Genomic DNA, 22,456 nt, shown 5'->3' on the forward strand with positions numbered 1-22,456 from the left:
GACATGAGACAAAGTATATGTGAACTGCTGTATGAAAAGTGAATTTGCTCTGTAAATCTTCACCCAAATCAAAATAAAATTTTAAAAAAATAATAAAATAATAATGATGTTTAAAACCTTCTAAAATAGTAATAATTTCTCAAACTCATTTGAAATTACTTACAAGCAAACAAAATAATTTTTTTGAAGTTTTCAATATGGCTAGAACCACACAATCAAACACAGAAAACAATTTTTTTATTGGCCTTATAGGGATGCACAGTAAAGTGTGACAGTTAAGGCTATTTTGTGAGATAAACAGATACCAGAGTAAGGCCAGATAGTCAAAGAACAAATATCTGTTTTTCTGAAATTCAGAAATACTTTTGAAACACTGTAGGGTTAATAAGATTCGTTTTCAAGATAATTTTTTTTATCGTTTGTGTATTTTTAAAATCTTTGTTGTTTATTGTATTTTGGTCAGTTCCTACTGTAGATATTGAACCTATCACTCTGAGAACTGAGGCTCCAGGAACAACATTAGGTAATGGCTTATCTTTAAGCATGAGTTTTTTCTGATCACTGTCCTATTTATTCCATCAACATCTTGGTCAAAGGTTTTTCTTTCCTAAAATTGTCTCATCTTCTCTTGTCTTTTGAATATATTCCTAATCTTGAAGGTACTGAAGATGCTTAATATACAAATTACGTGGGCATTGTATGACTAGGACAGGGCATTTATCTCCTGTGCAATCTGGTTTTGTTGATATATTTTATAGCAGCCTGTGATATTGATCAAACTGTATATTATGTTAAAGCTGAATTTCCATACAATTGAAAGTGTCTGCTGAATTATAAGCATCAATTATAGTTCTCTGGGCTTCTTGCCTTCTGTTGTTTTAAGATATGTGGGCATTTTTATTGTCTGCTAATATTTTTAAGAAATTAAATGTGCTCATTCTATCAGTGTTTAAGCCAAGCACATTTCTAAATGCCATCTCCCAAAAGCAGGAGAGCTCATTTCCTTCTCTGATGCCGTGTGGATGTATTGTGTGTGAGACTTCTCTTGGGTCATAGTCTTCATTGAAAACCTGATATCAGCAACTGATCATAAAGTTTTGGGATTATTAAAATAATGTTATATATTCTGTCTTCTCAAAAGAACTGTCACTAGAAAAAAAAAATGCATGCAAATGAACAAAAGAAAATTCCAAAGCAAAGAATTTTTTTTCAAAATTACCACAAAATTTTAGAAACCCTAGGGCCATATGTAATTTTTTCTTTAGTTTCTGGAGCCATGAGACTACAATAACCAGTTTTTGTTCTTCAGTTCCAAAAACAACACAGCGAACACGAAAACGTCGTCCACGTCCCAAACCTAAAACCACACTGAGCCCTGTGACATCTCAGACCAAACTAGGTAAATATATGGTTCCTGGTCCCTGTGGTACCCCTTTGGATGTGTTGCTGAGGTGATGATTTAACTTCCGCTACTAACCTCCTATGGCTCTTAAAGGTGAATGTCCAAAATTGGAGAGCAGCTGTACCACCACAGTGTTGTGATACTTGTGTGGCCTCTGATGTCTTCATGTTGCTTCCATGAGCACCTTCTTAAACCTGTGTGTTTTATTTGCTTCTCTGACCACTCCATTTTTCTTTTAAGTTCTGCCTCATCAAAAACTTATCTAGCTAAATATATAGCTATCACATTCAGTTCTACTAGTCACACATTTATTAAATACCACATTGACTCTTAATATTTTAGAGTATTAATAGAACATTGTTAGGAATATTTTAGAAATAATAAATTACTTAGGTTGGTTGAGGAAGGATGCTGCTCTAGCATAAAACTGTTCATAAATAGGAATAAAGAAATGTGGACAAAACAATCTATTTATTGGGTATGACCAATTATTAGGCACAAAGTTAATTCTTAGAGAAACAAGAGAGCTGTGGACTCATAAATGTGGTGTGCACTTTGTAGGTTTGTTGGAAGGATGAATACAAATAGCATAAACTGAGATAAGAAGATGCCATTAATGACAGCACTAGGATAGGAAACACGAGTGCAACTTATTGAGAGAAAGGTGATGTTTGCTTAGCTGGTGCTTAAATATGCTGACCAGCAATCGTACTTGTAGATGAGTCTGTAAAGAGGACCTTGAATGCCTGACTTCAATGATTGGATTTGAGCCAAATGACCGTATCCAGGGTCACTCTTTTTCTGTCCTGGGAACAGAGAAATGCACTAACATGTTCCATGGACTGAATGACCTTTCATGCCTTGTTCTTTTGTATGCCTTTGTTTGAACAGAGGTCTTGGTCTCTTTCCAAAATAGACTCTCAGCAAAAAAAACAAAAGCATTATCTACTTTGGATACCCATTACTGTATCTACTTAAATATATCAATAATTTTATCTGTCATGACCTAAACAATGTAGGACTTTGTTTTCCAATCTCTACTGTTACAAATTATATTTTGATGCTGTTTTCTCATAATAGTTAAATGTGTTGTTTTATAAAGTAGGGTTTTCTATTGTATTATCAGATAATGTAAAAGTAAATGTCAAAAATAAACAACTCAAAACACCATTAACAGATAGTTATGCAGGTTTAATAGGCAATTTAATGTTGGGCAGCGCATTATTACCCAGTAATTCAGCAATTAGTTAAGATTTTCAGGGTACTTATATATAATTTCATCAGGAAGTTTGAATAAAAAATTTTGACTGGTTGATTATTATGTCAGAATACATAAATCTCATAAGAAAGCAGTATGTGCTCAAATTTTATGAAGTATAGAAACACAGAAATCATCCTAAAATAATCATAAGATCAATGAGCCATGATTGTTAAGACCTCTGGAGTCTTAGAAAAAAGTCATGTTCATTAATCTTCAATTGTTTTCTGAAAGAACAAGTTCAAGTGTTTCAGTGAGCCTGATCTCCTAAATACAATTGTATGAAACTAGACAAGCAGCTTCTAAACGTCAGCTACAGTTTAAGGCCTAACTCTGGTAGCATAGTGCCTAAGGCACTTGACTGCTAACCAGAAGGCTGGCAGTTCAAACCCATCAGACACTCCTCGGAAGGAAGACTGGGCAATCTACTTCCATAGTGATACTGTTTCAAAAACCCAAGGAGTGGTCACTATGAGTTGGGTTCGACTCCAAGGCATGTAACAACAAAAACATAAGCTTTTACAATTCTGTATTTATGATTGTGTAGTACATAGGTTTCTAACATTTAACAAGATGACCTTTAGTGTCATGGGCAAAAATAACTCTCTGTTTTCATAAAGCAAAACTTATACTTTCATTTCACAAAGCAAAGCTGCTAACTGCCTATGTAGGCATGTTAAGGATATAACCATTTCATAAGAATAAATATCTGTATACCCTCACTTCAGAACTTTACCAGTGTGGCACTAGGTCTAGAGTCAAAAAGAAAAACAATTAAAGTTCATTTTCAAGAGAATTTGATGACTTTTATCACATTTAACATGTCTTTTATTGTTACTATTTTTTAAAATCACTTCTTGCTACAGACTTTGAGCCTATTACTTCTGGAACATCTTTAGGTAATGATTTCATGTCCTTTAGCAAGCACTTTTTCCTGTTACCAAAGGGGGAGGGAGGCCTCATCTTCTGACCTCCTCCAACCCCACAAGAGGAAGACAGAATCACCATAAGTAGTCCAAGGCCTATTCCTATGAGGCCAGACATGCTGCCTTCCTCCAGCCCTTTCACCAACCGTTCCTCCCGCAGCACCTACCACCTCTCTGCTGGCTTTGATAATTCTCTGCAGTGGTCACACAGAACTCACAGATTGTGGGGTTTATTAGGGAAGCAACAGGCTACAATTCATGTTCAGGAACACACTCAGTCTCTCTGTCTCCTGTCATCTCTCAGCCAACAGTCTCTCTCAGTGTCTCTCTCAGCAATGCATGTCTCTCATGTCTCTCAGCTGGCAATGAGAGATTCCTTCTGCTTCGAGGAGGGCTCCTTTTGAGCCTGGCAGAGTGGCCAAACTAACTAATACCAATGCATCTGAGAGAGAGTGAACTTCCCAGAAAATTACTTCATGCCGCTCCCAACAGAATTACCCTAAGTAGATAACTTTAACAATCAGGAGCTACTCAGTTGCTCACAGCAAATTCCACCACAGAGTTTACAAAGACTTATGGCTAGAAAAGCCACACTATATAATTTACTACACCACATCTGTTCACTGTCAAATTTATCTAATACTATTATAGCATTCTTCTTCAATTTCTTAAGGGTCTCTTACTTTTTAATGGAGATATACACAGACTTAATTCAAGGCACTGCTACGTATCCCCACTTGAAATTGCATCATATCAGTCTGAGTCTCTGTTTAAACAGTACTCTTTGTTAGAGCTGAAGTTCAAATATGATTCCATATATATATATACATTATATATATATCCTTTGATCACCAAAGAAGTATCAAGTATGATATTATGAAATTTTTTTAAGCATCTTATTTTCAATCATTCAAATTCTACATGATTTTTTTTTGCTTTGTTGATATTTAGTAAGTTTTGTATACTTATTCTAGCAAGTCATTAGGTAGAAAATGTGTACATATCTAGTCATTTTAAACTATAAATGAATACCATAGGGTTGGTTTCTCTCATACCATCATAGTAATTGGTTACCAGATTTAGGATAGGAACTTTCAAAAAATAATAATAATAATGATAATTCTTAAGCTTCATTTATTAAATGTAATTACATGTATAATATTTGTATCTGGAAAACTCTCAATTATTAGAAAAAAAACCTACTAATATAATAAAGGAGAGAAGTTCATATCAGCGTAACAAAGTTCTCTCAAGTCAAAGAATCTAAAAAGCATTAGAGAACTTAGAACTGAGTTATTTAAATATATTCACAGTTTAAGGCATTCCAGTGGTGCAGTGCCTAAGGCATTTGACTGCTAACCAGAAGGTTGATGGTTCAAACCCACCAACCACTCTGCAGAAGGAAGATGGGGCAATCTATTTCTGTAAAGATTTACCATCTTAGAAACCCAATGAGGGTTACTATGAGTCAGAATTGACTTGATGGCAGTGAGTTTGGTTTTTAGTTTTACCATCACGTCAATCCTAAATGTTCTTTCTTTGGCTCCAACAATAAACATGACCCATTGTTTACATCCCAAACCTAAAGCCATGCCCTATCCAGAAGTACCTCAGACCTAACTGGGTTAATATGTGGTTTCTGGTTTAGGGAATCTAAAAAGTTTACTCCGGTTGGGCTCCTAAATTCTATGCCCATAATTAGGGGTGACACTCAGTTGACAACTTTATTTGACAAAACCCTACACCTCCTAAGAGTAAAAGCTATAGTGAGCAAGGGTTACAAGAGATTTATGATATAGCTGAGGACTTTGGGCTTCCTACATGGGAATCTTTTATGTATTCTTTTTACAATTTGATTCCGTTCATATCCTAAAGATAAAGCTTACTCAGAAAAGCATTGAGCCAGCACAGTTAGTTCAAGTCAACTACTGTTACTAACTACCCAAAACCATATTAGCAGCTATGGGATATATTGGAAGTAGGAGATGTTTCATTTCCCGGTTTACACTTTAGTTGTAAACAAAATCTGTCTCTGCACTACATTGGTGGGAAATACTATAAAGCAGAAAAGTTATTCAAATGAAAAATAATTTCTTGAATGATACAAATGCTGCATGCTAGAACTTGGTATATATTTGGGGAGGAAAAGATCCAGGGAAATCAGGAAGAAATGGCTACAGAATTTAGATGAATGGAAGGATGAGGGAACAGAGATTGACAAACAAGGAATGTGTAGAAGCCAGCTCCCTGAACAGAGGATAACTCACCTCTGGTGGCATAGTGCCTAAGGCATTTGGCTGCTAACCATAAGGTTGGCAGTTCAAACCCACCAGCCATTTCTTGGAAGAAGATCCGGCAATCTACTTCCGTAAACATTTACCAACTCAGAAACCCAAAGGGGGTCACTATGAGTTGAAATTGACTCAGTGGTAGTGAGTTTGGTTTTTGGTTTGGTTTAAAAGGAGATAAAATGTTGAGTGGGCCACAGGATAAGTTAGAAGGGGGCTAAGATGTCTACTCAAGAGCTTAGTTTTGACCTAGTTGGCTTTAGTGATTCCTGCTTGTGCATAGTATTGTGCTTTTTCTGTTCATAGTATGGAAGTTGCCCTGCCTAATCCCACAAAGTAAGAAGTTGTGCTTCATCTTAAGTTAAACACCACTATTTTCACTTAAGACGTAGTCTCTTAATGAGTATATCTCAGCTTCTTTTTGGCTATATATTTCTGTGTGGCAGACAAACTCTAGGGTGACTCCAGGAATTGCCACCTCCGGGTATTAATGCCTTTGTGTAATCCAGAGGGTGACTTCTTATTACCACCCCTCTTTTTCCTATATTCTCTCTCTCTCTCTCTCTCTCTCTCTCTCTCTGTCACACACACACACACAATAATCTAATCAAGAGCTTACTATCCCATCACATTTGCCTTATTCTATTGGTTAGAAGCAACAGAAGTCAGAGGTTCTACCCATACTCAAGGAAAGGGATGACACAAAGGTGTGAACACCAGGAGGCAGGAATTATTAGGGGTCACCACAGGGTCTACCTGACACACTATGTTTACTTTCAAATACATGAACTGTTTATTGCACCATTATTATTTATTACTGTTTAAAGTGGATGCTGTTTTTATTTTTGGCTTCCATAAAAGTGCTAGTTGGTGTTTAATGTCTTTTTCCAAGAAAATGACTAAATATATTTTCTAGGACAGAGACTTTCATGTTATATAGAATCAAGTAATTAACCAACTAAAATATCTTACTGTTGACCTCAGTGAGATACTTATCAGAATCTAAAGGCTGTCTTCTGAATCAAACAAGTACTTGATAAAAGGGAAAATATTCAAAGAAAAACATACATCCTCTACTTTTTTTTTGAGTTAAGAATAATAAGAATTAGCTTTGCAGTCTTAAAAGCAGTATTTTACTGATAAGATAAATTTTCTGATGTTTCATGCATTCACAGAATCTCTTTGATTTCTTTTATTACTTTTGATCAGTTCCTGCTACAATCCTTGAACCAGTTATTCTTAGAACTGAGGCTCCCAGGACGACACTAGGTAATGGCATGTTATATTCACCAGTAGCTGCTTTTCCTACTCATTTCAAACCCATTTCATTGCCATCAGAGTCACAGCTTCTCATGCTCCATAGACTTCTGTATCATCCTCCATTTTCACTCAACTGCTTCTTAAAATATTGAAGATTAAAATCGCTCTTGTTTTTATGAGAGCCAAGCATGAACTTAGTTCAGTGTGCATATCTGCAATGTAAAGCATCTGAATTTACAGCATGTCACCCCTATATAACCTTTTAATCAGCATTCATCACTACTGTGTTTCAAACACAATCACGGGAAGAAAGGCACTGCCTGTTCCTGATCCGGATGGAGCAGATTTTAATAGCTATTATGACATCACCGAGTTCTTTTGCAGATCTAAATCCCTACATCTTTACAATCTGCATGATTTTAGTTTTGTTTCCCATTTTAGGGAATGATGTGGTTTTGTTTCAGTAAAGAGTAAAATAGTATATATACACAAGGCTAGTAAATTTAACTTATTTTAAGCATCATCATTAACACCAAACTCACCTTCCCCCTTACCCCTACCATCATAATTTACTAAGAGTCTGGAATACTATTTTCATTCAAGAGTCCCTGTGAGAATCTCCTTAGAATATCCTTGATATATCAACTTAGGTATCTGTTTAATTTTTGTCCCTCAGAGAAATAGATATTTGATATCTATTGATAATAGATATGAAAAGACATTAATAAATGCTGGGGCAAGTATTTCAAACTCAAAAGGAAAATTTCCTGAAACTCAAGGAGTTATACCAAGCATAATCCTATCTACAGCTTCTGAAACCAAAAACAGTATATTAACCTGAGGTTTTCTTCCTTCAGCTCCCAAAATGTCTCAACGAACTCGTCGTCCACCTCACAAACGTAAAACCACGCCAAGTCCTGAAGTACCTCCCACTGAACTGGGTAATTGTACAGAAGCTGGTTAAGGAATTCTAACAACTCATCTAGTGGGGTCCCAGAGAAAGTGAAATTACAAGTCATAGTCAGCATCTGCTTCAACTACAGACTAGACAATGAAAATATAGTGGGGGAGGCCTGCATAGCAGCTGAATTCCTCACAATTATAATTTATTTATCTCTGTATGATCATTTAATTTACTCAAATAAATTACTTCTATTTGTTCTTGAAATAGACTGAAGGATCCATAGAGGAAATATATTTTTTTGGCAACTAGGAGATTATTTCTTGGTAGCTGTAAAAGTCACAGGAGTCCCTAGGTGGCACAAACAGTTAAGCACTTGGCTACTAACCAAAAAGTTGATGGTTGAAATCCACCAGAATTGCCTTGGAAGAAAGGCCTGGTATGTTTCTGAAAGGTCACCCCCATTGAAAACACTATGTGCAGTTCTATTTTAAACACATGGGGTTGCCCTCAGGTGGAATTGACTTGAGGCACCTGTTTTTTTGTTTTTTGTTTGTTTTATAAAAGTTTCATAAATCTTTGTAAAGATTTAGAGCAGGACTCAGCAAACATTTTCTGCAAAGGGCCAGACAGTAAATATTTTAGGTTTTGTAGGTCACAGCAAACCAAAAAAAAAAAAAAAAAACTCACTATCATGGAGTCAATTCTGACTCATAGTGACCCCCATTGGTTTTCAGAGGTGGTAAATCTTTATGGAAGTAGATTGCCCCATCTTCCTTTCATGGAGCAGCTGGTGGGTTTGGAGCGTTAACCTTCTGGTTAATAGTCAAATGCCACAGGCACTGTGCCACCAGAGCTCTTTGTAGGCCAGCCAGTCTCTTCTATATTCTTCTTGTTTTCTTTTCTTTTTTACAACCCTTGAAAAATAGAAATATCATTCTTAATTCATGGACTGTATGAAAAACAGGCCATGGGCCAGATTTGACCTGGGGCCATAGTTTGCCAACACTTGGTTTAAGAAAACCATGAGTGAGTGATGGAATAGATAGGAAAGACTTGGTATTTGAAGTCACTACAGGTTTGAATAGCTCGCAATCTCTTTCTAAAGATGAGTTTTCACTAAGATGGGCAAAGTCTTACTTGGTACATTACCAAGACTCAGATCCTCAAAGAGTGAGAAAAACTTGTGTGCCACTCACTGTACAGGAATAGTTGTCTATGTGAAAAGTGATGACAGTCCTTCCTAAGAGAAAAATTGGTACCTGGGTACACAGTTACCACATTCCCTCAGCTCAGAAGATTAATAGTGTTTGCTTTCTGCTCTTAAAAACCTTATTATCCTAGTAAGATTCCTTTTGAAGGAATGTTCTAAGTTTTTATACATTGTTAACATTTCATCATATTTTGCTGTTTTTGCTTAGTTCCTGCTACAGTGTTTGAACCAGTCACTCCTATAAAAGAGTCTCCAGAGACAGCATTTGGTAATGTCATTTTCTAACCTTCACCAAGTGATTTTAATGCTTCTTGTCAAACCTATTCAACTCTATGTTGTCATTCAATTGCATTTCTCATCTTAAGAAAGTTGATGCAGAAAACAAGATGTCTCTTGTTTTTAAGAGAACCTTTTTTAAATCTAATTTGGAACAGCTTCTTTCCTGTAACTTTCTTTAAAAATTTACATGTCACCTTAAGTTTTTGATTTAAACAGTGCTCTCTGCTAAGATAAATTTCATATATCCTTGGGATTGTCTGACCTTATCCATGCTAGCCAATCTGTAACAGGGAAGTTTCTTTGTATATCCTTTGTGCATCTTTTATATCTGCACGTTATTTTTGTTGTCTTGTTAACATTTAGATAATATATTTTTAGTAGATTGCCTAATAATATGATCAAAACTAGTATGTTTAAATAAGAAGCTTCATTTTTGGTGTGAATCTGACTCCTCCTTGCTCTCCACCATGGATTAGAAATGGCTCTTAAACTTTTTAATTCAGCCAGGGAACTCTATGAGAATATGATAAAAATACCAATCTTGACTCTCTGAGTTAATCACTTCATTGTTTCATATGTTGATTTTGTCTCCAGAGCATCTTCAATAACACAAAAAGACATAGTATCATGTTGTTATTAGGTGCTGGAGAGTCAGTTCCAACTCATAGCAACACTATGTACACAGAATGAAACACTGCTTGGTCTTGTGCTATAATGACAATCATTGTTATGTTTGAGCCCATTGTCCCAGCCACTGTGTCAGTCTATTTAATTGAGGGTCACTGACCATCTGCTTTACCAAGTGTGATCCCTTTCCAGGGACTAGTCCCTCCTGATAACAAGTCCAAAGTATGTGAGATGAAGTTTCACCATCCTCACTTCTAAGGAGAATTTTGTCTGTACTTCTTCCAAGATAGATTTGTTTGTTTACAATCTCATGTTGTTGTTGTTGTTGTTATGTGCCGTCGAGTCGGACCCAACTCATAGCGACCCCTTCTTGGGTTTCCAAGGCAGTATCACTATGGAAGTAGATTGCCCCATCTTCCTTCCGGGGAGTGGCTGGTGGGTTTGAACCGCCAGCCTTCTGGTTAGCAGTCAAGTGCCTTAGCCACTATGCTACCAGAGCTCCCTACAATCGCATAGTAGGGGTAATATTTTCATACTAGAAAATCTAGTAAGGTTGGGAAAACTTAAATAAGATAATAATAATAATAATTTATAGAACTATAAGCTTTAGAGTAATGAAAGGTGAGGTTTTTATTCTACCTCTGAAAACATTCCAATGAACATGTCATTCTCAATACAAAACTACTCCAAGTTCAGGTGCACCCAAGACTATAACAGATGAATGCAGGGTTATTGGTGTAACCATACTAAATGCCTAGAGAATGAGAGTAAGACAATATTTTTGTAAATTCAACATTAGTTTTTGATATATAAGCATTAGCCATTGGACTCATTAAAAGGTCTTAGAGAAGTAAAAAAAAAAAAAAAAAAAAAACACACAAAAATTTTTACACATGGAGTGATAAGAGTCAGTGAATATGAACAAACAGAATATGTGCAGGCGCACCCAGAGGGGACAGGTGTTCTGTTTCTTCTGCATTAAAACATTTTTGTTTCTAATTCTGCATTTGAATGACACCATGGGAAGTTGGAGCTCTGGTAGCGTAGTGCCTAAGGCACTTGACTGCTAACCAGAAGGCTGGCGGTTCAAACCCACCAGCCACTCCTCAGAAGGAAGGTTGGGCAATCTACTTCCATAGTGATACTGCCTCGGATACCCAAGGAGGGGTCGCTATGAGTCGAGTCTGACTCAACGGCACATAACAAGAACATGGGAAGTTGAAAGAAGGCTTGAATGTCTTACTCAGGAGTTTGACATTCTCAAATCTCTTCTTTCCATTTGCATTTCTAACAAGGTCCCAATATATGCAGCTACTGCTGGTATAGGGACTGAAGTTCTCAGAGCCATTTCTGTAGAACCTGTCTCAATATAACCACCCCTTCCTGTCCATAGGTGTTTGACAGCTGCTGCCTCAAAGGGCATTAATTCTGTGGCACTCCAGCTTCCTCACCTGGCAGGTCAAGCTTGCTCTCACGGCCAGAAACACCTTTCTAAAGACATTTTTAGGGCCTTGAGATGCAAGATTGGAAGGGAAACAGCAGAGAAACTTGCAAGGTAGTTTGATGACCTCTGATTGGCTTCAATGGAAACTCGGGGTCAAGGTCCTAGGGCCTGTATAAGGGCCCTAGTAATGTGTTCACATGGCCATATATTTTTGTAAAGTTTGCAAAAGTATTTTACGATGATTTCTTTTTACATTCTAAATAAATAGTTCTTTTGATACCTTAAAAAAAAATTCTTCTTTCCACACTGGATGATGCTTTCCCTCTGCTTAGAGTGGCTGTGTGCCTTACTAGCTGCCACAGACTGAGTGGCCACCCCTAACACAGCCTTTGTTCAGACAGAAATCACAAGCTTTTTCAAAGTTGAGTACTCAATAAGACCATCAAATTCCTTTTTTGGTTATTGTGTAATTTCTGTTTAGATACGTAGGAACTGTTTTTGCAACCATAATTTGATAAGCATTGTAGACATTTTCATTATTCAGCATGCCCAAACGTTCAAGTTAGTTCTTCACAGGCTTTTTCAGAAGGATCAGAAACATATTTAGGTAAATGACTAAAGATGTTCTATCGAAGTCTTCCACATTAGACTCAAATAATCAAGCACTAACTAAAGACACTGCCCTTTATGATGTTAAATAGAGATCAAAGGTGATAATGATCTTATGGAATGACAGAGTATCTTGTTACAGTTTGGCCAAATCTGGAAAAATGATTGATTTTTCTTCTTCATTCAGAAGTGTAAAAAATTTATTCTAGAAGCAATATTCTGCTAGCAAGTGCATTTTGAAGTGACTGTTTAAATCTCTTCATAGACTTAAATTATTTTATTTTATTACTTCAGTTTCTGTTACAGACGTTGAACCTGTTACTTTTAAAACTGAGACATCTGGGACAACATTAGGTAATGACCTATGCCATCTACCAAGATGCTTTTGCCTGCTCATTGTATATTCCATTCTCCACCACCATCACCATAGTTTCCCCTTCATGACCCTAATCATCTCTATTGCCTTTCAGTCAATCACTTCCTTCATCTTAAGAGTACTAAAACATCTTGAAAGCAATTTCCTAATGCTTTTATGAGAGCCAGGCATGAGGTTAGCTCAAACCATTTATCTGCCATGTGGTGCATTTGAAATTGTCATGTCCTCTTGTGCTTCATTATTTAACAGTGTTCTCTGCTAAAGCTTAGTTTAAACCAACTGAGATCTATCCTATGTCCAGGTTCATCAGCAATAACAACTACTCTAGTGCTTCTTTGCACATCCAAATCTCTAAATTTTTTAGAAACTGTCTGTATGGTATATTTGTTGCTTTGTTGGTATTTTAAGTAGTCATGTGCTTTGATATTAATGTGATAAGTAGGGATTTACTCAAAACTGAGACAGATTTTAAAAGATATAAGACACTTCCTTTGTGTGACCCTACATTTGCACCACAGTGGTGTACTCCTTCCTAACCATTTTCCCCCAGTCAGGAAGTTCTCTAAACATCTGATAGTAAGCCCAAATCTTACGCCTTCAATGAAGAACTCAATTATATACATGGGTTTGCCTCCAAAGTACCCTCAATTATATAAAGAAGACGTATTAGTGTAAAAGTGAAAAATTTTCATTAGTGAAAAATTCAAACTATAAGGGCAACATACTGAAACTTAAAACAAACAAAAATAAAACCTAGCAAGTTTTAGAAGACTTCTAGATTTCCAGAACCACATGACCTAGAATAACAAGCCTTTTCTTTCTTCAGCTACCAAAACATCAAAAGGATCCCGTCGTCGAGGTCAAAGACCTAAACCGATACTGAGCACTCAGGAATCTCAGATCAAACAGGGTAAATGTGCAATTCTTTGGTCTAAAGATAATCCCCAACAGCCCATCTCAGTTGGGGTCCCAAAGCATTGCTGATGCTTGGCTGTATAGCCCTCATTCTCCCTAAGCATGAAGCTAGGAAATATCATCAATAGCATCTTCTCTGCCCAGTTGACAAGGAGACTGTGAGCCCTTACTGGTACCAGAATTCCTTATTCTTTCTATGAAAGAGTCTTCTTTGAACCTATGGCCTTAGCCCGTGGCTTTCTAGTAAATGCCATTCAAATCTTAAAGGTGAAAGTTCTTTGGTAGAGCCAATACATTCAGTTTAAGTAAGCAAAGAAATTGTAAGTCCCTTCCACATACCCAGATCATAATGACAACCATGAGTAATGTGTCTGCTGTAAGAGACTGAAGTTACTTCTAAAATAGTAGATTTCAGGACAAATGTTCCTGAATGAAACAGCAGATAATAAACCTAAAATAGTATGTTTGTGCAAGCACAGTGGTATTTCTTGCATGCTACAAACATTAAATAATGACTAGGCAAAGGAGAAGATCAAGGTGGGCTGGAATATAGTTGGCCTTACACACACTATAGGATTGGAATGAATGGAGGAAAGAATGAACTAAGAGGAGAGATTGGGCACATGTGGGGGCCACCCAGAAAGGTATTCAGCCTAGAACAGAGAATGTCATGCTCCTAGATGGTCAAAATGTAAGTGTTAATGATACTGCATTTGGAAGAGTCCATCAGATCAGTTGAAAGAGGATTTTTTGAGGGTTTGATTCAGGAAATTTGATTTGATGCAGAGGCATCAAAATTTTTTATTTCTACTTTTTCTGGGCTTAGGCAAGACCAGTGCTCTACTGGGTACTACAGACTGAGTGACCATCTAGATCTTGCCCTTTTATGTGCCTTGGTTTAGACAAGAGTCTCAGACTCCATAGATGAGTTCTTGGCATTATCAACAGTTCATTTCAATGACTGATTTTTATATCTGTTTCAAACTTATGAATTGTCCACTGCATTCATTTTTACTTAAATGTAGTAAGTGCTCATGTCCCACTTCCATAGAAGAATAGGTTGATAATAACTTCAAAATAATTTCTTTTTTAAGCATATATTTGGAAAATACATAGAACTATTTTCTAGTACAATTTTTCATGTCAATTGGAATCCATTGTTAAATACCTAAGAGAATTCCATGTTTTCTTCTTTGAGTTACTGAAGACAGTTCAAAAGATAAGACTAAGAATGACTATTTCATAATTTGGTCAAAGGTTTTTTTGTTTTTTTTAAAGAAAAAAAAATCTACTGTTTCCCTCAGTGAAGAAGTTAAATATTTTTCCTTTTTTCTCTAAAAGAATTGATATTATTGGTAAGATTTGTTTGGAAGTGAATGTTGTAAGTTCTCATACAGTTTAAAATCTCTTTGGTTGACGATATTATTTTTGTTCGGTTCCAACTACAGTTATTAAACCTGTTACTCTTAGACCCGTTGCTCCAGGAACAACATTAGGTAATGATACATTGTATTTTTCTGCTTAATGTCAAACCCAGAGTTTCATCTTGCTTCATGTGACTACAGTGTTGTTCTTTATTGCCATTTAATCACATTCTTTCTAAAATTATGAAGACTCTTAAAACAAAGTACCTATTGTTTTCAAGAGAGCCACCCATGCATGAACTTCATGACATTCATTTACCATCCATTTGACATTGTGTCACTCTTGTTTTGATTGTACAGTGTTGTGGTAAAGCTGTGTTTCAAATATATCACTGGTCTCTATCTCTCACCTAGATAGATAAAGCCATTAACAGCTCTCCTAGGGCCACCAGGATCTGTTGCATGCCTTCATTCCTACTTTTTCCTCTTTGCATGATATTTTGTTTGCATTTAGGTAGTAATGTGATTTTATTTTAATAATGATATAGAAACTAAGTCCAAAATTGAAAGATTAAATCATAAATCCCAGATTTAATATGAGCCTCACTTTCCTTTGTTTTTATAAAATTTAGCAGTGGTTCCTTTTTTTTTTTTTTCCTTTACCCAAGTTAATATGTGTCTACCCTCTAGTTAGTGGTTTACCCTCCTTTCCCCATTCATTCACCCCAGGGAACCAGCAAAGAATGTTTTGTTTTTGTGAAACTCTTTTCTTGACTTTTCACGATAGTGGTCTCAAGCAATGTTTGTCCTTTTGTGATTGACCAATTTCACTCAGCATAATGGCCTGTAAAGTCATCCATGTTATGAGATGTTTTGTAGATTCATAATTCTTCTTTAGCATTGAGTAGTTTTCCTTTTTGTGTATTTAGCAAAATTTGTTGATCCATTCCTCTGTTGGTGGACATTGAGGTTGTTTCTATCTTTTTGCTATTGTGAATGGTGCTGCAATGAACATGGGTGTGCATATAGCAGCTCATGTCATGGCTCTTATTTTTCTATGATATATATCTAGTAGTGAGAATGCTCAATCATATGGTATTTTTATTTCCAGCTGTTTAAAAAAGTACCATGTCATTTTCCACAGTGGTTGCACCATTTTATAGTCCCACCAGCAGTATATGAGGGTTCCAGTCTCTACACCTACACTAGCATTTGTTGTTATCTTTTCTTCTCAACTTTGCTATTAATGTTACCCACCATTCATCTGTCAGTTTGTCATATGTGGCGGTTTGCATGTTGTTGTGAGGCTGGAAGCTATGCCACCAATATTTAAATACCATTGGGTCAACCATGGTAGGCAGGTTTCAGCAGAGTAACCAGGTGAAGACAGACTAAGAGGAAGGAAGGAACAATCCACTTCTCAAAAAACTGGCCAGTAAAAATGTTATGAAAAGCAGTGAAACACTGTTTGATATATTATAGGAAAATGTTATGAATAGTCCTGAGACATTGCCTGATATAGCGCCAGAAAATGAGACCCTCAGGTTGGAAACTCCAAAAACCAAACTCACTGCCATCAAGTCGATTCTGACTCCCATTGGGTTTCCAAGGCAGTAAATCTTTATGGAAGTAGATTGCCCCATCTTCCTTCCATGGAGTAGCTGGTGGATTTGAAGTACCAACCTTCTGGTTAGCAGTCAAATGCCTTAGGCACTGTGCCAGTGAGCTCCTTAAGGCACTCAAAATATGACTGGGGAAGAGCTTCTTCCTAAAGTAGAGTAGACCTTAATGATATGGATGGAGAAAATTTTCAAGACCTGTATTTGCTGATGAGGAATGACTGAAAATGGGAAGAAATAGGTGCAAACATCTATTATTACTGGGAATGTGGAATGTATGAAGTATGAATCTATGAAAATTGGAAGTTGTCAAAAATGAAATGGAGTACGTAATGATCAACATCCTAGGCACTGTTGTTGTTATGTGCCATCAAGTCGGGCCCAACTCATAGCGACAAATTGAAGAGGAATGCTGTTGCATTCATCATCACAAAGAATATTTCAAGTTCTATCTTGAAGTACAGTGTATTCAGTGATAGGATAATATCCATATGCCTAAAAGGAAATCACTTAATACTACTATTCAAATTTATGCACCAACCACTAAAGCCAAAAATGAAGAAATTGAAGAGTTTTACCAACTTCTACAGTCTAAAATTGATCAAAAATGCAATCAAGACATATTGATGATTACTGGTGATTGGAACACAAAAGTTGGAAACAAAAAAGAATCATTGGTAGTTGAAAAATACAGCCTTGGTGATAGAAATGACACTAGTGACTATATGATAGAATTTTGCAAGACCTACAACGTATTCATTGCAAATACCTTTTCTCAACAACATAAGTGGCAGATATACACATGGACCTCATCAGATGGAATACACAGGAATCAGATTGACTCTATTTGTGGAAAGAAGCAATGGAGAGCCTCAATTTCATCAACCAAAACAAAGCCAAGAGCCTACTGTGAAATAGACAATCAATTGCTCATATGCAAGTTCAAGCTGAAGCTAAAGAAAATTAAAACAACTCCATGAAAGCCAAAATATGACCTTGATTATATCCCACTGAATTGAGGGATCATCTGAAGAATAGATTTGATGCATTGAGCACCAATGACTACAAACCAGATGAGTTGTGGAATGACATCAAGAACATCATACATGAAAAAAGCAATGGTCATTAAAAAGAAAGAAAAGACCAAAATCAATGTCAGAAGAAAGTGAAACTAGCTCTTGAATGGAGAGTAGCTAAAGTGAATGGAAGAAATGACAAGATAAAAGAGCTTAACAGACGATTTCAAAGGGGAACTCAAGAAGATGAAGTCAATTTTTACAATAAAATATACAGACACCTGGAGTTAGAAAACTCAAAGGGAAGAACATCCTTGGCATTTCTCAAGATGAAAGAACTGAAGAAAAATTTCAAGCCTTGAGCTGCAATATTGAAGGATTCTATGGATAAAATATTGAACGATGCAGGAAGCACCAAAAGAAGATGGAAGGATACAGTCACTGTACAAAAAAGAATTGGTCAATGTTCAACTAATTCAGGAGGTGACATATGATCAAGAACCAATGGTATTGAAGTAGGAAGTCAAAGCTGCATTGAAGGAATTGTTGAAAAATATGGCTCCAGGAATCGATGGAATACCCACTGAGATGTTTCAACAAATGGGTGCAGTACTAGAGGTACTGACTTATTTATGCCAAGAAATTTGGAAGACAGATACCTGGCCAAGTGATTGGAAGAGATCCATATTTGTGCTCATTCCAAGAAAGGTGAGCAAACAGAACATGGAAATTATGGAATGATATCATTAATATCACATGTAAGTAAAATTTTGCTGAAGATAATTCAAAAATGGTTGCAGCAACATATTGACAGGGAACTTCCCAAAATTCTAGCCATATTCAGAAGAGGATGTGGAACAAAGGATATCACTGCTGAGGTCACATGGATCTTGGCTGAGAGCATAGAATCCCAGAAGGGGTTTTACCTGGGCTTTATTGACGATGCAAAAGCATTCAGCTATGTGGATCATACCAAATTATGGGAATGGGAATCCCAGAACACTTGATTGTGCTCATGAGGAACCTGTACATAGACCAAGAGGCTGTTGTTTCAACAGAATAAGGGATTACTTCACGGTTTAAAATCAGGAATGGGTGTGTCGGGTTATATTCTTTCACCATACTCACTCAATCTGTATACTGAGCAAATAATCTGAGAAGTTGGACTATATGAAGAAGAATGTGGCATCAGGATTGGAAAAAAAAACCATTACCAACATATTATATGCAGATGACACATGTTCCTTGCTGAAAATGAAGATGACTTGAAGCACTTATTGATGATTATCAAAGATTATGGTCTTCAGTATGGATAACACCTCAGCATAAAGTAAACAAAAATCCCCACAGCTAGACCAACAAGCAATATCACGATTAATGGATAAAAGATTGAAGATGTCAGGGATTTCATTTTACTTGGATCCACAATCAACACCCAGGGAAGCAGCAATAAACAAATCATACATCATATTGCACTAGGAAAATCTACTCCAAAATACCTCTTTAAAGTTAAGCAAAGATGTCACTTTGACGACTGTGTGCCTAACCCAAGCCATGGTATTTTCAATTGCCTCATATGTATGTGAAAGCTGGACAGTGAATAAGAGAGACCAAAGAAGAGTTGATGCTTTTGAGTTGTGGTGTTGGCAAAGAACACTGGGAGTACCATGGACTGCCAGAAGAACAAACAAATCTGTCCTGGAGGAAGTGCTGCCAGAATGCTCCTTAGAAGTGAGAATGTCCAGACTTCGTCTCACCCACTTTGGTCATATTATCAGAAGGGACCATTCCCTAGAGAAAGATATCATGTTTGGTAAAGTAAAGGGTCAAATAAAAAAGGGAAAGACCCTCAACAAGATGAATTGACACTGTAGCTGCAACGATCAGCTCAAGCATAGCAAAGATTATGAGGATGACACTCAATTGGGCAGTGTTCCATTTTGTTGTACATAGTGCTGCTATGAGTCTGAGTTGACCAGATGGCACCTAACAAGAATAACAGCCTTAGTGCTGGGGTAAGATGATATCTCATTGTTTTGATTTGCATCTCTCTAATGGTTACTGAGCTCTGGCGACATAATGCCTAAGACATTTGACTGCTAACCAGAAGGCTGGCAGTTCAAACCCACTAGCCACTCCTCAGAAGGAAGATTGGGCAATCTACTTCCGTAGAGATACTGCCTCGGAAATCCAAGGAGGGGTGGCTATGAGTAGGCATTGAGTTTGTTTTTTTGTTTTGTTTTGTTTTTAAATGGTTATTGATAGCAAGCACTTCTTCATGTGTTTGTTAGTTGACTGAATGTCTTCTTTGTTGAAGTGTCTGTTCATGTCCTTAACCCATTTTTAATTGGATTATTTGCCTATTTTGTTATTCAGTTTTGAAATTTTCCGTAAATTTCAGAGATAGGCCCCTTGTCCAATATGTCACTGCCAATAATTTTTTTCAAGTCTGTTGGTTTTCTTTTTACTCTTTTGGTGAAATCTTTTGATATGCAAAAGTGTCTAATTTTTAGGAGATGTCAGTCGTCTATTTTATTTTCTGATATTTATGCATTCTTAGTTATTTTCTATAGAGTATTTATACATTGAATTAGGGTCCCTCCATTTGTTCCTATTCTTTCTTTGATGGTTAGCCACAATTATTAATGTTCTTGGTGCCCAGTCAAGGTGCCCTATGAGACTTGATTACAATGACTAGTTTTCATTCCTTGAATTAACAAGTCATATGCATCTGCAAAGAATCTTCAATTATAGGAGTATATGTGGCAAAATCTCAAACTAAAAAGGTAAATATCTAACAAGTTGTAGAAAATTAAGTTATATTTTCTCCTATCCACAGAACCATAGATAATGCAGTTATGTAGTAACCCAAGAATTTCTTCCTTCAGCTTCCAAAACATCAGAATGGACCTATCGTCCCATACTTAAAACCACACCAAGTCCTGAATCACCTGAGTTAAAATCAGGTAAATATGTGTTCCTGGTTTAAAGAATCCAAGCAGTCTAACCCAGCAGGTAATCCCAGTGGTTGGGAGTGACCATAAATTAGCCCTTATGAGAGTGAAGACACAAGGCATGATTAGTAGTGGTTCCCCCTGTAGAGATGACAAGAGGAACACACTTGGGTGAGATCTGTGGGACAACTGATTGCCTCATGTTTATTGTTGAAATGTTCTCTGTCACTTTGCATTTTATTAATTTTAATTTCTTTCTTTAAATAAAACATTTAGAAAAGTTAAGGCACATTGAGTTCAAGATAATAAACATTCAAATGCCTTTAGTATCCCCCAATCATATTAGCACCTTCAGGGGTGATGCATATAGAGATATGTTCTAATCATTAGACTTGTAAGGCAGTTGAGGGAGGAGGAGGCCATTTCTTTATAAAAAGGGTAGAATATGGCTTTAAGCAGAACCTATCCAAATATAAGATCAGTTCTTGGGTGCTAACAACAAGATGTGCAGGATATGTAAATGTCTGAAACAAGAAAGTTTAGGAAGGAATGGGGATTTGAAATTACCATAGTACAAGATGAGTAGAAGAGTGAGGATGAATAAAATGAGAAAGAGATGACATAAGTAGAGAGTAACAAGAGCAGAGAGACTGACACTGCGATACGGGTATGTTGTTGTTGTTATGTGCCGTCGAGTTGGACCCGACTCACAGTGACCCCTCCTTGGGTTTCCGAGGCAGTATCACTGAGGAAGCAGATTACCCAACCTTCCTTCTAAGGTATAGAGAGCTTCAAGGTAGTAGTCAAACCTTTCTCTACCTGGGTGGGTCCATGGACTGACACACCGGAGGTTCTTAGATACCTGATAGAGCAGTTGAGATTTGATCCTGTAGACTTCAGGTGGCTCTTCTTTCCACATGGAGGCATACTCTTTCTTTCCTTAGAAAGAGTTTATCACTACTCATTTCATCACACTGAGAACTTAGTCTTTTTCCAAAGATGAATTCTCAGAAGAATTACACGGCCCATTCATCTTACTTAGGATTAGATAATCAAAGGGTGAGGAGAAAAAAAACTTCTGCTCAACTATGTGGGAATATATAGCAGAGGGCAAAGGCTATGAATAATTGTCTTGTGAAATAAGTAAGTATTTGACTTTAGGATGACCACATTTGAGGATTAGCTATCTACTTAGCTAGCTTTTTGTTTTGTTTTTCTAATTGTTCCACAGTTCTAGAAACTATTATACTAGTGAATATTTTGAACTTAATGTTTTGGCGTTCATTTAAAATGATCATTTAATACTTTTGGCCAGTTCCTACTAAAGACCTCGAACCTGTTATGCTCAGAACCAAGACTCAGGTGACTACACAAGGTAATAGTACATTGTTACTAATGCAGGAAGTGCTTTTCCAGTTCATTATTAAGTTCATTCCAGAACCATCATAGCCACAGATTCTTCTGCTTCATAAGGCAGAAGTATCATCTTCTGTTGTCATTCCATTATCTTTTTTATTCTAAAAGTATTAAAGACTTGACTCTTATTAGTTACCTCTTGTTTTTAAGGGAGCCACGCATGAACCTGGTTCCAGTCATCTGTTAAGCTTGTAACCATGTGGAATTGTTTTGTCATTCTATGTTTTCTTTAGCCAATGTTTTGTTAAAACTGAGTTTAAAAACAAGTCTCTCAACTGTTACAAACTATGTAAGGTCAGGAAATTTTTTTGTGGAGCAACAGTTATTCTTTTTATTGTGGTTATCTACACGATATCGTTCTAAGACTGACAGTTAATTATGTGGTATTATTTTAGTAAACTGTCCAAGAGTTTGTGTTGGACCACAATGACATCCATAATATTTCATTTTATTTTTAATTTGGGTGAAAGTTTACAAAGCAAATTCACTTTCCATGTAACTGTCCATACACATTTTGTTTCAAGACAGTGATTGCAATCACCATAATATAACATCTTTCTTCTCATTTCCTCCCTGTGGTTACCTTTTC

General features: G+C 36.6%; 1 protein-coding gene across 1 annotated transcript in view; it reads left to right on the top strand.

The window, feature by feature from the left end:
* The window catches only part of LOC103201149 (ABI family member 3 binding protein), a 430,073-nt gene that overhangs the window by 307,774 nt on the left and 99,843 nt on the right, over positions 1-22,456 (top strand). Inside the window, 4 exon segments of the mRNA XM_042781643.1 lie at positions 464-523; positions 1,310-1,399; positions 3,527-3,559; positions 7,992-8,075. Of these exon segments, the coding sequence (XP_042637577.1) occupies positions 464-523; positions 1,310-1,399; positions 3,527-3,559; positions 7,992-8,075 (267 nt within the window).

Source organism: Orycteropus afer, unplaced genomic scaffold (assembly GCF_000298275.1).
Source record: "Orycteropus afer afer isolate SDZICR_OR568_19922 unplaced genomic scaffold, OryAfe1.0 scaffold00143, whole genome shotgun sequence".
Classification (NCBI taxonomy): domain Eukaryota; kingdom Metazoa; phylum Chordata; class Mammalia; order Tubulidentata; family Orycteropodidae; genus Orycteropus; species Orycteropus afer.